The following is a 14,369-nucleotide window of genomic DNA, read 5'->3' as shown; positions in this document are numbered from 1 at the left end:
CCACTTTAAATAGTAAGCGTTGTCCTCTTCCTTCTTTTATTTAGATACTAGCACTTATCACTATATAACTTCATGTGTGTATGAAATTAGTTTTATGAATTTCAATTAAAATGAGTTCTATTAATGCAATGATTTCAGTCTAATTTATTAATTTTGTGACTTCAGTACCTAAAACACTCTTTAGCACACAGTAGGCACTCTATAAAATGTATTGAATAAATTAATTTTCAAGAAGATTGACTTTATTCAGCATCGATTTCCTATGAAGGAAGCCCCTGAAAAATTAAATGATCTTCAAAATTGATTGGTAGTGAATACCACTGGCAGCTTTCAAATGAAGGCCAGATGACTCCAGCATAGATGTTACATGTAACACTACAATACTTACCATGAAGTTTCAGTGTATACAGTGAATTTCATGAGAACTCTAAGATACACAATGGTGTGAACAATAGAAGTTTATAATATCTTGGTTCATTCAAAAGAAACTGCAATTATTTCATCACATTCTGATTACCTGGACACTGGATAAAGGACCACTCATAGTTCCTTTCTTTGGGACACAGACTAGTGTCAAGTACCATCTCACTACTGTGAATGCCAGCAGATTTCACTGGTCCCCGTGAAGACCCTTCAATGCAGTGTCCTCGTCCTGTATTACTAGGATCATTGCACCAGCCACATCCAGGCTGTTCCAAACACTGTCCACAGGTTCTCAATCCAGAACAATTCTGAGCTGTGTGACAGAAACATTAAAAAATACGTGACTTTATATTCAAACAGAATTGTAAGCTAAAGGAAGAATAAATGTAATTATGAAAAAACAATAGTGTCATCATCTATAGTTAATGTAGTTAATATATTTTTGCACTGATATCTAGGAGATAGGAATTGCCCAAGCAAATAAAATATATATCATGAACAAAGAGATAAATGAACTGAATTGGGCAATTTAAAAAAGTGGGGGTGATAACCATGGCATGGAGAAAAATGAAGTCAGTGCTTAGAGACTCCTGAGAACCTTGTCACTATTAATACTTTTCAGGAGTTGATCCAGGGGTCACAAACCAGCTACACCATTATCTGTGATGACAGAGCTGTGTTAGGTCTTCAATGAGAACCTCTGCACTCTCCCCTTGGACATCAAGTGTAAGTGATGCCTCCCCATTCCCTGAGACTCCTGAACCCCATTTAGACTGCTTCTCAAAGCCAATGCTTTCCCCACGGGTCCAAGATACTGATATTTGCTTATATAAGTAAACTCAATTTCACCACAAGAGCACACTGAATGGGAAGAAGGGAACCTGATAATCAGCTTCAGTCACAAGCAGCTATGTGCACACTCTTTCAGGGCAGCAGGATATCTCTCCATGACTGATTGGCTAAAGCTCAACTTTCTGACGTATAACCTATAAGACTTGCTATACTTACCAATGTTGTGATGTCATTAAAGTCTGACATCATAGTCATAATCTTTGCTATGTGATGCTTTAAACTTTAATCCCAGTATCCTATACTAGGCTGAAATTTTCTGTAATTCTTTTACTTTTACTTTTTGCTATGACTGGTATACTTTATTTGGGCAATCGTTTAACCATAAAAAAAAAAAATGACAGATTTATAAAGCACCATGAATGATGTCTTCTATCATTTGCTAGAAAAGCCCAGGGAAGAGAGGGGGAAGGTGGTAAATTTCTTGCAGACTCAGTTTCATTGGTGGTATTAACGACTTACAGGCTACTCGGTGTTTAACATTGCTGGAAGTAAAAATGTTCCTCAGATTACTATAAACAGGAATGATGTGTTTCTCAGTGAATATCAGAAACTCATTATAGTAGGCTGTGCAGAGACAATAGAACATTGAAGATTTTATTAAAGAATGTATCAATGATATTATTTGTTGTGAATTCTTTGAAAGTTAATTATCTCAGAAAATGAATAAAAGAAGATGAAAAATAAGTACCATCTCGTATTTTATTTAATAAGAAATAAAAAAGGAAGACTACTCTGAGTCATTGAACACAAACAGCTAATGTTAACCTTGTAGACGAATGATTCATTGGTATGAAGAGTCTTCCTTTTGAAATTTACATTTCTTCCAACAGTACCTGGTATGACACTTTATTTAGAGGAAACTTAAAGACAAATTAACACTCTATATGCTGCCATCCCTCCTTAGTTTGCTTGGTTTGAAATATTTCTCTAATGTCTATGATTGTATTTAGTCCACAGTATCATTAACTGGTTTATTCCTATTGTGCTCAAAACTATATGGGCTTGCTATACAATTCATAGGAAATAATGGAAAATATCAAATTAGTTATGTTATCATAACATTCCAATTATTTACTATCATGTGATGGTTTGCAGTAAAATTTACTAGGTCTTACCCAGAACAAATTTGATTTTCTAATATATTTATAGTGTATGCATATTTCCTAGGAAAAAATTTTATCTTAGAAGCATTTTTTGAGGAAAGATGATCATTAAAATATCTTAGCATTACAGGCAAATTAAATATCAACTATTCTCAATACAACATTCCTGTTAGTGCTTTCTAAATAGCTAGGAAATCTTAGGTTAAAGAATCCTGAATGACAAACTATTAATCTTCTAGTACTGTTTATCTATTAGATTTTAGGATTTAATAACAAGTGATAAAATTTCATGTTCAAAGAAACATCTTAGTCTCTTAGAATTCATTTTAGATATAAAACTATTAAACAAGGTAATGTTGATTTTGTTTTGGTTCAGGAGTGGAAAGCAGCATGCACTGTTGAAAAATAAATTTTTTAATCCATTCTTTAGTATTTAATAGTGACTCAAACCTAACAGACTCTAAGTGTTTATATTTTTCTTACAGAAAAATAGTATTACAGGACAGTTTATATATACTATGCTACTATCCTTAAAGTTATGGATAGTGTAGAGACTATATTTGAATTAAAGAACATTATTTTATTTTATTTTATTTTTGAGAGCTTTGAATGGTCAAATTATAAATATTCGCTGTGATTTTTTAAATGTGTAAGGATTAGAAAAATCAATCTGCAAGAAACCATCGTCAAATTTAAGAAATGACCTACATGCAAATTTGTGCAGTCACTCTGGAAAGCAGTGTGGAGACTCCTTAGAAAACTTGGAATGGAACCACCATTTGACCCAGCTATCCCACTCCTTGGCCTATACCCAAAGGACTTAAAATCAGCATATTACAGAGATACAGCCACATCAATGTTCATAGCTGCTCAGTTCACAATAGCCTGATTGTGGAACCAACCTAGATGTCCTTCAATTGATGAATGGATAAAGAAACTGTGGTATATATATACAATGGAATAATACTCAGCCATAAAGAATGATAAAATTACGGCATTTGCAGGCAAATGGATGAAATTGGAGAATATCATGCTAAGTGAGATAAGCCAATCTCAAAAAAACAAAGGACGAATGATATCGCTAATAAGTGGATGATGACACATAATGTGGGGTGGAAGGGGTTAGTGTTAGGGTTAGAGTTAGGGTTAGGGAGGGGGACAAGAATGGAGGAAGAAAGGACTGTATAGAGGGAAAAGAGGGGTGGGAGGGGTGGAGGGGAAGGGAAAAAATAACAGAATGAATCAAACAGCATTACCCTATGTAAATTTATGATTACACAAATGGTATGCCTTTACACCATGTACAAACAGAGAAACAACATGTATCCCATTTGTTTACAATAAAATAATAAAAAAAAGAGATGATCTACACCAAGAATACAAATAATCCAATCAACAAATGGGCTAAGGAAATGAACAAACACTTCACAGAAGATCTACAAGCAATCAACAGATATATGAAAAAATGTTCAACATCTCTAGTAATAAGAGAAATGCAAATCAAAATCACCCTAAGATTCCATCTCACCCCAATTAGAATGGCGATTATCAAGAACACAAGCAACAATAGGTGTTGGCGAGGATGTGGGGAAAAGGTACACTCATACATTGCTGGTGGGGTTGAAAATTAGTGCAGCCACTCTGGAAAGCAGTGTGGAGATTCCTCAGAAAGCTTGGAATGGAACCACCATTTGACCCAGCTATCCCACTCCTAGACCTATACCCAAAGGCCTTAAAATCAGCATACTACAGAGATAAAGCCATATCAATGTTCATAGTTGCTCAATTCACAATAGCCAGATTGTGGAACCAACCTAGATGTCCTTCAATTGCTGAATGGATAAAGAAACTGTGAGATAGATAGATAGATACAATGGAATATTACTCAGCCATAAAGAATGATAAAATTATGGCATTTGCAGGCAAATGGATGAAATTGGAGAATATCATGCTAAGTGAGATAAGCCAATCTCAAAAAACCAAAGGATGAATGATCTTGCTGATAAGCGGATGATGACACATAATGGGGGGTGGGAGGGGTTAGTGTTAGTGTTAGTGTTAGGGTTAGGGTTAGGGAGTGGGGGCAAGAATGGAGGAAGGAAGGACTGTATAGAGGGAAAAGAGGGGTGGGAGGGGTGGGGGGAAGGGAAAAAATAACAGAATGAATCAAACAACATTACCCTATGTAAATTTATGATTACACAAATATGCTTTTACTCCATGTACAAACAGAGAAACAACATGTATCCCATTTGTTTACAATAAAAAAAAATGATTGTCTTCTTTAATTGCAAAAAAATACCAATTTTTAAATGGACAAGTAAATAAAATCTACGAAATACTGAAAGAAATACAAATTTGTGCCAGTTGTAGTGGCATACGCTGGAAATCTCAGCAGCTGGGGAGGCTGAGGCAAGAGGATCATGAGTTCAAAGCCAGCCTCAGCAACTTAATAAGGTCCTAAGCAACTTAGCAACACACTGCTCAATGGTGAAGTACAGCTGGGTTCAATCCCTGGTACCAAAAAAAAAAAAGAAAGAAATACAGATTTGTGAGTAATATACTCTCAAGTTTCTTATTATTCTAATTTTACTATTTCACTTTCGTTTCATTTTCATTTGAACTTCTATATATTAAAAACTAAATCTTCTATTATTACTTTAAATAATGCCCTTGGAATTCATTTTCACAAATAGAGCATCTAACTATTTTAAAGCTATCAATTATTAATAATCTAAGTTATTAACAAAGCTTTCTCAAAAGCTGTTAGGCAAAGTTAGTCTTAAAATATATTTCCTTTCTTTAACTTGTGAATTTTAAATATTGAAACCTCAATATAGTAACTAGAGAAGATTGCTAGATTCACATTTGCTTCTCATTTTCAAAGACAAGTTTCCCTTAAGTTCCTTTTACCAGAAAACCAATCATTGAGACAGTTTTCTAAAAGCAACATGAAACTTAGACCCTTTCTAATATATTTTATTTGTAATTATAAATGTTTTTAAAGATTTCTGTAAATGTTAAATAATTAGGTACCTATGGTAGAAAATGATAATATAAATCTATCATATGTAATTAATTCTAAAAACATACAAAGCTAAAGGCAAAAGCATGACAAAGTCATCACCCAAAAGTCAACAACTTGAAAAAGTAACAGCTGCTTAGATTTTGAGCAAGAATGTCATCTTCACCCCTAGTGCAGATTTTATTTGGGGCCTTTTTTTTTTTTTTAACTCAATACAAGTTTACTCATTAAAAGCACAGAAAAAAATAATAATAATTGAAAATAAACTTGTTTTTCACATAAAGTGGATTAGTGTCAGGTAAATACTACTTTCAGAAATATGAGGTTGCCTAGAGGTAAGATACAATACCCTTCTTCCCCACAATGATGCACATAATTAAAAGAGCACATAATTAAGAAGCTCTGCCACAAAAATAACCACTATAGTAAAGCTGACATCATCAGCACAAATGAAGCATACACAGCCACAGGAAAGTACACATGACAGAGAAGACAACAGATTTACTCTAAGTAACTTAGAAGTTATGAAGAGAATAAGAGCCTGGAGACTTTCATTTACTCTACTTTTTAACCTTAGTGAAATATACCACATATACAGAGTAGTACATAAAGAAAAATGAGAGATGGATGAAGTATCATACATAAACACTCTCTTCCTGCGCACAGCTTGAAAATGGAACACTGCCTCCCTTCTGCTGCTTCCCAGTCAACACACTAATCTTCTCCCAGAACTACCTTCTACCTGACATGAATGAGAAATACAGTTGTTTTTGTCCATTTTTCAAATGTTATCTAAAGGATCTCAATCAGTATCTAATCTTTCACATGTGGCATCTTTCACTTAACATCAGTGTTTGTGGACAAAGAGGACTACTGAGGTAGGAGAGGTTAAAGACCATCTCACCTCCTCACTAGTCTCCAGTCCTGATATTCAACTCCCCTAGGCAGCTGGTTCCTAGTTACGTTTTCTGTGCTACCAAAGCTACTTCAGGCCAGCAACCCCCTCAGTGTCTTTGCAAAGTCCCTGAAAGGAGACAGCAACAAGGAGCTCAACCCCTAATACATTCAGCTTTGCCCATCCCAGGCTTATGACAAGAGCCTGGGTGAAAGTGTTTACAACTTCAGCTGGGCATTCTAGACTGTAGTATGTCACTTTTTTGTTTCAATTCTATAAGCAACCATGGTACCCATAAGGAGCAAACACTAGATTTAAGTGGATCTCTCAGGGAGGGAGCCATCCTCCCTGGGAACGACCAAAGGCCCAGACAAGCCAGTGAATCTCCACCTGGCACTGCCTAAGCAGCTGACTCCCTCTAAGTGGAAAGATAACTAATTCAAGCAAAAAGGGGCAATAATAACTGTCAGGCCATGTTTTCTGGAAGCCACTAGATCCCAGGAGTAAGCAGGACACTTACAGACCTCAAAATAACAGATTCACGACCAAAAAAGATCTCAGAATTATCTAGTTGCTGACTGCTCACTTGAACAGCCTACCTCTTAAAAGAAAAATTTAAAAGCTCAGAAAGAGGAGAGAAGAAGAGTTGATGGGCAGATGATGCAAGCTGCTGCAGGGATGGTTGTCTGTACCTCATCATAATCATGTTGCCACCGACAGCTTCTATGGAGGAAACACAAAACAGCCAATGGTCCCACAAGAAGGTCTTGAGGATACTTGGGAAATGTACAGGGAAACTAAGTTATGGTCCACACTCCTAGGAAACCTCCAAGTAGCCTCTATCCAGCAGAAAGGAAGACAAGGAAGCAAGGGAACTGATGCAAAAACCTGAACTGGACCTAAAAGAGCTATAGGATGGGAGGAGAGGCGAGATAAGAGCAGTGGAGAACTTAGAGCTATCTGTAGGAAAAAGGAATTTGATTTGTGATAAAGATCTAGAGAGGTTTCCCTGGTAGAGAACTGAAATTGTTTCTTCCTCTGTCCTATTTAATGACTTTCAACCATGACACATGCCTGAGTTTAACAGATACTGGACCCTAAGGAGTTATCTATGACCCCTTCGATTGAACTGTAACTGCAATTGCTTTGGAGCCTGGCATGAACACACCAACATATTCACTGAATGTGCTCTTTTCAAACACTGCTTTTACAGGCTGAAGTACTGGAAGAAAAATAAATAAATTCTAAGGACTCTTGATCCCTCTGTCTTGATACTCACAAGTTGAGAAATAGGAAACTGAGGAAGAATAAAACATTCCCTTCATTTTATCTATGCCTGTTAAGACTTAGCAAGTAAATGGATGTTTTGCTTTGTTCAAATCAAATTCTAGATGGACATAAATTTGGACACCAACTCTATCTCAGATAATTCTACAGCTACCTGTGGTGATGGGATGGTAATTCTTGGGCCCCTACAAAGCATATCATTAAAATCAATGGCAACAAAAATCTAGATTGATCACAAAATGAACTGAACCCAATGAGTGGGACATGACTGCAACATTGAGAAGTGGGTAAGGTAAGGTAGCAGCAGGAGTTACCTTTTCAACTTTCTAATTCTGAATATGAACAGGCCCATTAATTATTTCAGGTCCCTATGGACAGGCATATTTTTGATGAGCTTCAGTATGGGAGCCAGGATTATGGGAAGACAATGTTCTCTGTTAGCAAGGTACTAGCTGGAACAAGGACTTTCTCCCAAGCAGAAGGAGCTACGCAGGGTCTGAACTTTCCCCCAGGCCACCAAGTGCTATCAGTAGTGTGATGTGATTCCCTTAGCAGTCACATTCTGATGCCCTCTGTCTTGGCAAGTGAGGCCACTCCCGTAACCATAGAGTACCCAGTATCACAACTTCAGTCAGATGCATCCTTGTCCTGTACTCCATATAAAACATGGGACCAGCAAGGGGAAGATCTTTCTCCTGAAGAGTAACCCACAGCAAGTCCAGCACTGCCCCACTGCCATGACGCTCCATAAGACACCAAGACTCTGCATCCTGCATTTGTAACAGATATATCAACATTGATATTTTGGCCAAAAACTGCTTACCTGAATCTAATCATGAGAAAATAAAGACAAATACAAATTGAGAGACCTATAAAACAATTGGCAAAGATTCTTCAAAACTGTCAAACTCATGTAAGAAAAAGAAGACATGAGAACTCTACTACATTAAAGGATATTAAAGAGGCACAACAAAGCAAGATGTGATTCTTGAGGTGAGTGCTACTGTGAAGTGTCATGTCACCTTCCACCTACAGAGTTCAAAGGGCAGTGAGCATAAATGTGGCAAAAATGTTAATATTTAGGGGAAGATAGTGGAATTCGAAATCATGATATAATGCAAATCAGAGGCTAACAGCATTATCAGATTTTAAACCTAACTGTGACAATTTTTTTCTCATTAGTTGAAACTTCCTGAAATGTCTTATACCTCTTTCCGTCACAGAAACATGATTTATGTTGTTAAATAAAAAGTCACTCTAGATAAACACTTACGGGAGCAGGTGGCAGTCTGCCACTCCAGACACTGTCCGTATGGAAAGGAGATGATGTAGGCGTTGGAGTCTACGCACCGCCTGGTGCTGCTGCACCACATGCACTCCATGCCGTTGCTTGTACAGTTGGCACAAGACGTCCTTAGAGAGCACGGCTTCTTACATGGCCTTGCATTTTGATTTGGGCTAACTGGAATAAATCAGCAATATAATTATTTCATTAATTAAATGCATCTTAACACAAATATATGGGTTTCATTTTGTTATTTATGGAACGTTTCAATTAAGCCAAGTGTGTCATCATAACATGATGTGATACATAAAAATAAAAATCATACATCAATACTACTTAAATTTACTATTAAATTTGAAAATCAATATTTTCTTTAAATTGTTAAATTCTTTATAATAGTATAGTTATGAAAATTATGAGTAGTAATATAATCTGCAACCAAGTTTTTCTATATACTTGATACTATGCATTATTTACTACCCCAGCCACAATTTTTTACATAAATATTCTACAAGTTATCACAGCAAACATCCTGGCAGTGAACTCAGGTCTGACATAAATAAACAATAAAAATACGACTCACTGTACAATCTCTATGCAAATACAATATTCATGACACCCTTAGGATAGTTATTATGTTTAAAAAAAAAAGATAACAAAGATATAGAGAAAGTAGGAACTATGTACTGCTGGTGGGAATATAAAATGGTGCAAAAGAGTATGGCAATTCCTTAAAAACTCAAGAAGAATTACTACATGATTTAGTAATTTCACTTTAGACTATATACCCAAAACAAGTGAAATCACAAACTCAGATATTTGTGTTTGCACATTCATAGCATCATTATTCACAATAACTAAAAGGCAGAAGCCACCCAAGTGGCTGCTGATGGATGTATGGGTAAACAAAATGTGGTACATACATATAGTAGAATGTTATTCAACCATAAAATCCTGACACACTACAACATGGATGAACTGTGAAGTCACATGCTATGCTAAGAGTAAGTTGATCACAAAGGTATAAAAACTATCATTCCACAATCTGTGATACTTTAGTCTCAAATTTACCAAGACAAATTATGCTGGTTTCCAGGCAACAGGCAGGTGGGGAATTGGCAGCTACATTTAATGAGTTTAGAGTTATGATTTTACAAAATAAAGAATGTTTTGGAGATGGATGGGTGGTGATAGTTGCACAACAGTGTGAATGTCCTTAATATCATGGAACTGTACCCTCAAAATAATTAAAATGGTAAGTTTATGTTATATACATTTACCACAATAAATATTCAAAATTTTATGAGAAGTTACTATTACTTTCTCAATGAAAATCCATTTCAAGAGGCAGATGAAATATTTCTTTACTTGACAAGCAAAATATACATCTATAAGATTAAAATGAGTCTCAACTAGTCATTAATCTTAAAGACAAATCTTTTGGGGTTGAGATAAAGCTCAGTTGGTAGAGTGCTTGCCTTGTATGCACAAGGCCCTGGATTCAATTCCCAGCACAGCAAAAAATAAATTAAAAAAAAAAAAAAGACAAATCTTTTAAACACTACTATGATAAATGTAAAAGACATTAGCAAATTAAGAGATTATTGATATAAGTACAACCATATATTCATAATCACACTATTTTAATCAAGAAATAATTTGTAAAACAATACGATTTTATTTTCACTTAATGCTGAGCTAACAATAATTGTGGAATATGAATAAAAATAAATATTAGGGAATCAGTATATCATAAAAAGATACTGTGAATTACTTCAGAGTATACCCTGGAAAGAGGTGGTGCACAGAGGACTTCAAAACATATTTTAGAGAAATGCTAACTTAAGGAATACTTACCAACAGGTTTTTCACAGATAAGTCCATCTGCCATAGATGTGCAAGGATTTGCTTTTAAGCCTGCGACTGCAGCCCTTTCTAGATATGCACAGAATCCAGAATCATTTGGTTCACCAGGAAGCCACTGTAAAGTGGTATTTGTAAAAGGAGACATGTCCTCCCATCCCCAGTAGGATATATTGATCTTGCGCAAGCCTACCCAAGGAGATACTTTCTGTAAATAGAAAAGGAGGCATTTTTTAAAGTTAGATGTAAAACTACTGCCTCATATACTTCATCAAATAAGAATAAGATTTCAGTTAAAAATTACATTTGAGAATATATAGAATGACCTATGTAGTAGTCACTTTTTAGTACCAAGAATAATTAATAATCCTGGCACATTTTGGAGGATGATGTAGAACACTATTTTAAGCATAGTTTTGGTGTGTATCTACATGTTTAGGGTCATTTATTTAGCCTTCATGGGTCTATTTTCTGTGGAACTGGGATATAAAAGTCTAATTTAAATATCTAACATATGAGGCAAAATCATTAAAAAACTGATCATATTGCTATACTGCTCCTGTCAGTATTATTATTACTATCAAATTAAAGGTTTAATCAGTTATGAGGTTAAGAATCGAATGATAAATTGTCATTATCTGTATTGTGAAAAACAGAAAACAAAATCAACAAACAGCATAGAGTCTAAATGAAGACTTCATAACATGACTTCACAAAAAAACTGAAAGAAGAGTAGCTGACTCTCCTAATTCAGACGCTCACTACTACAAAGTTCATTTTATGCAACTTTAAACTAGTGTAATCCATTTTCATTAATAAAGTCATCAAGAAAACTGATAAAAGCTGATTCTTGTTCTGAAATTATAAGTATACAAAATCCGCATAAGTATTCTTAATGCTTTCAGTAATATTTTAAACTTAGACTCACATCAATATCTAGTCTATATTTACATACTTTATTTTAATCATTACTGAGATTTAAAATATGCTGTATCATCTTATGGGTACCCCAAAACAATGATATATTACTGATGCAAGTTACTATCCTCATAACATTCTATTAGATTATAAATAGCTCTATTTAAACATATATAATATATACATTTTTTCTAAGATACTAAGCCCGTGATATTTATTATCATGTAAAATGGTTTCAAACTTGCACATCATTCTTTTTTTAATTATTAAGTTATGGGGTACCAGGGTAGAGAAAAGATACATCTCTCCATCTTAGTCTTTAACAATATAAAAATAATATATTTATTCCATTATTTTTTTAATTTTTTTATTTGTAAATGGACACAGTAACTTTAATTTTACATGATGCTGAGGATCGAACCCAGTGCCTCACACACGCTAGGCAAGCACTCTTCCACTGAGCCACAACCCCAGCCCCAAGATATTTATTCCATATTATACAAACGGTCCTAGAGAGCTTAAAAGATAGCTGTAGACCTAGAAATTTGTAAAGTATATAAATACAATGAATTTTACACAGAAATACCCAACAGATATTTCTTGAATAAAATTAAAGTATCATGAATTTTCATTATGACATCTTATAATGCCATTGGAGTACAGTATACATAGTAATTAATCAACAAATTTTTCTAAACAAAGTCCATTAGAATTAAAATGGTTATTTTCTACCATCTGGCAGGATGCCTGATACAGAGATGGTACTTAGTAAATAGTGTTTCTAATTATAAAAATACACATGCTGCTTCACATGGTGTCCTCATGTATTTCACACATTATTCTAAAAGATATTTTGATACTAAGCTATAACATTTTTAAAGTTCTTGGTAATAACAACAGCTGGATAATCAATCCAACAGAGATATTTCAGATTAACGACTGTGTTTCACATTACAGCAATTCTGCCTATACTTCCCAACTATCTATAGTAAAGACAAGTCATTTAAAATGAAATATTACTCCCTAACTCATCATGATAAGATCAGAGAGGAAGAGAAGAGAAACAAAAATGAAGCAGCTGATAAAACATTTAAAGTAACTATTACTCAGTAAATGAACCAGACAGGCAGTTGAAAATGAAAGATAAATTACTACATTATGAAAATTTACAGCAGCACACCATAAATCATTGTAACATTTCATTAGCCATTTCTGATAAGTAAATGATCATTTGACCCAAGATATCTCTTTCAAGTGCATGAATTTGTCGATCTTTATTTGCCAAGGAAGGGTTATCTTAAGTTTATACAACTGCAATGACTCGGGATATAATTCATTTTATATAAAGATACGCCTAATGGAATGTCACCTTGCAGAAGTTTCCATTTTCAAATCCTACTAAAAGCCTGGCTTTCTGATAAAACAAAATGTCCTTCATTTACATAGCATACTAGTCAACAAACTATCAACTCTAAGTTCATCCCAGATTCAAAATAATTGTTAGCCCAATCTTTGTGATTTATAATAGGAGAGAAAAAATTAGCAACTGACACAAAAAAATTCAAAAATATGCAACTTCTAAAATAGCATATTTCAAAGTTATAATTTAGCAACTAAAAATAATACAGTTTCAAAAGAAAAATATAATAGAGCTTTAATGCCAGATACTATCCAAAACTCTGAATATGTGGTTCTGCAAATAATAAGCTCTTCAGAAGTAACAGGTATTTACTAGGACTAATTTTCACATATTCCTTGATAATTACGCCTTACTTTTTGTAGTTAAAGACATGAAACTCCTGACAAAAACATAAACAGATCTCAATTTATGTTGTATATTCCATATGCTTAAAAATAAATACCTCAAGGGGTTGGGGCTCAGAGGTAGAATGCTTACCTGCATTCAATCTTCAGTACCACTTAAAACAAGCAAAGGGCTGGGGATGTGGCTCAGTGGTAGAGTACTTGCCTAGCATACACAAGGCCCTGGGTTCAATCCTCAGCATTACAAAAATAATGGAGGAACTTTGGATTATGTAGAAAGAAATGAGAGGGAGGAGGGGTATGAAAAATGGTGGAATGAGACAGACATCATTACCCTATGTACAAGTATGATTACACGAATGGTATATGAATCTACATCATGTGCAACCATGGAAACAAAATGATGTACAATTTGTGTACAATGAATCAAAATGTAGTCTGTAAAAAATTTAAAAATCAATAAATAATAAAAATAAATAAGTAAATAGAGTAAAAACCAACAGAATTTTATGGTTTAGGGCTGGGAACTCAGCTCAGTGATAGAGCACTTGCCAAGTATATGCAAAACCTGGGTTTAATTCCCAGTACAACAATAACAACAACAACAAAAACTGTCACATATATCCATATATACAAAATATTTTTAAAAATCAGTAGGTCCTCCCTATGTCACCACCACATTCAATTTTTCCTCCAGTCATTAAGCTTGTAGCTCTCAAAGTTACGGAAAAAAAAAAAAAAAAAAAGTAGGATTTTTCTCTAGCTTCCTTACAAAAATCTTCAAGTGCTACTCCAAGTAGTACTTTGTAAGACTACTCCAAGTCCTACAAAACTTAACTAAGCCACTTCATAGAAACTCTCATTAAGTACACATTACTGACTAGTTGTACACCCTCTCTCATCTCCTACCATCCGGGGCACATCTATCATTGCAATTATCACTTTAATATAACT

General features: G+C 34.6%; 1 protein-coding gene across 2 annotated transcripts in view; it reads right to left on the bottom strand.

The window, feature by feature from the left end:
- Positions 1 to 14,369, bottom strand: part of Atrnl1 (attractin like 1) — a 723,769-nt gene that overhangs the window by 556,023 nt on the left and 153,377 nt on the right. For both annotated transcript variants that reach the window (XM_047554249.1, XM_047554248.1), the window contains exons 16-18: positions 10,728 to 10,941; positions 8,859 to 9,047; positions 518 to 736 (exon numbers count right to left, since the gene is read on the bottom strand). In XM_047554249.1, coding sequence (XP_047410205.1) covers positions 518 to 736; positions 8,859 to 9,047; positions 10,728 to 10,941 — 622 coding nt within the window. The remainder of the gene's footprint in view (positions 1 to 517; positions 737 to 8,858; positions 9,048 to 10,727; positions 10,942 to 14,369) is intronic.

The sequence above is a fragment of the Sciurus carolinensis genome, chromosome 5 (genome assembly GCF_902686445.1).
Source record: "Sciurus carolinensis chromosome 5, mSciCar1.2, whole genome shotgun sequence".
NCBI lineage: Eukaryota > Metazoa > Chordata > Mammalia > Rodentia > Sciuridae > Sciurus > Sciurus carolinensis.
Note: the sequence above shows the minus strand (reverse complement) of the source record. Positions and strands in the feature narration are given on the sequence as shown.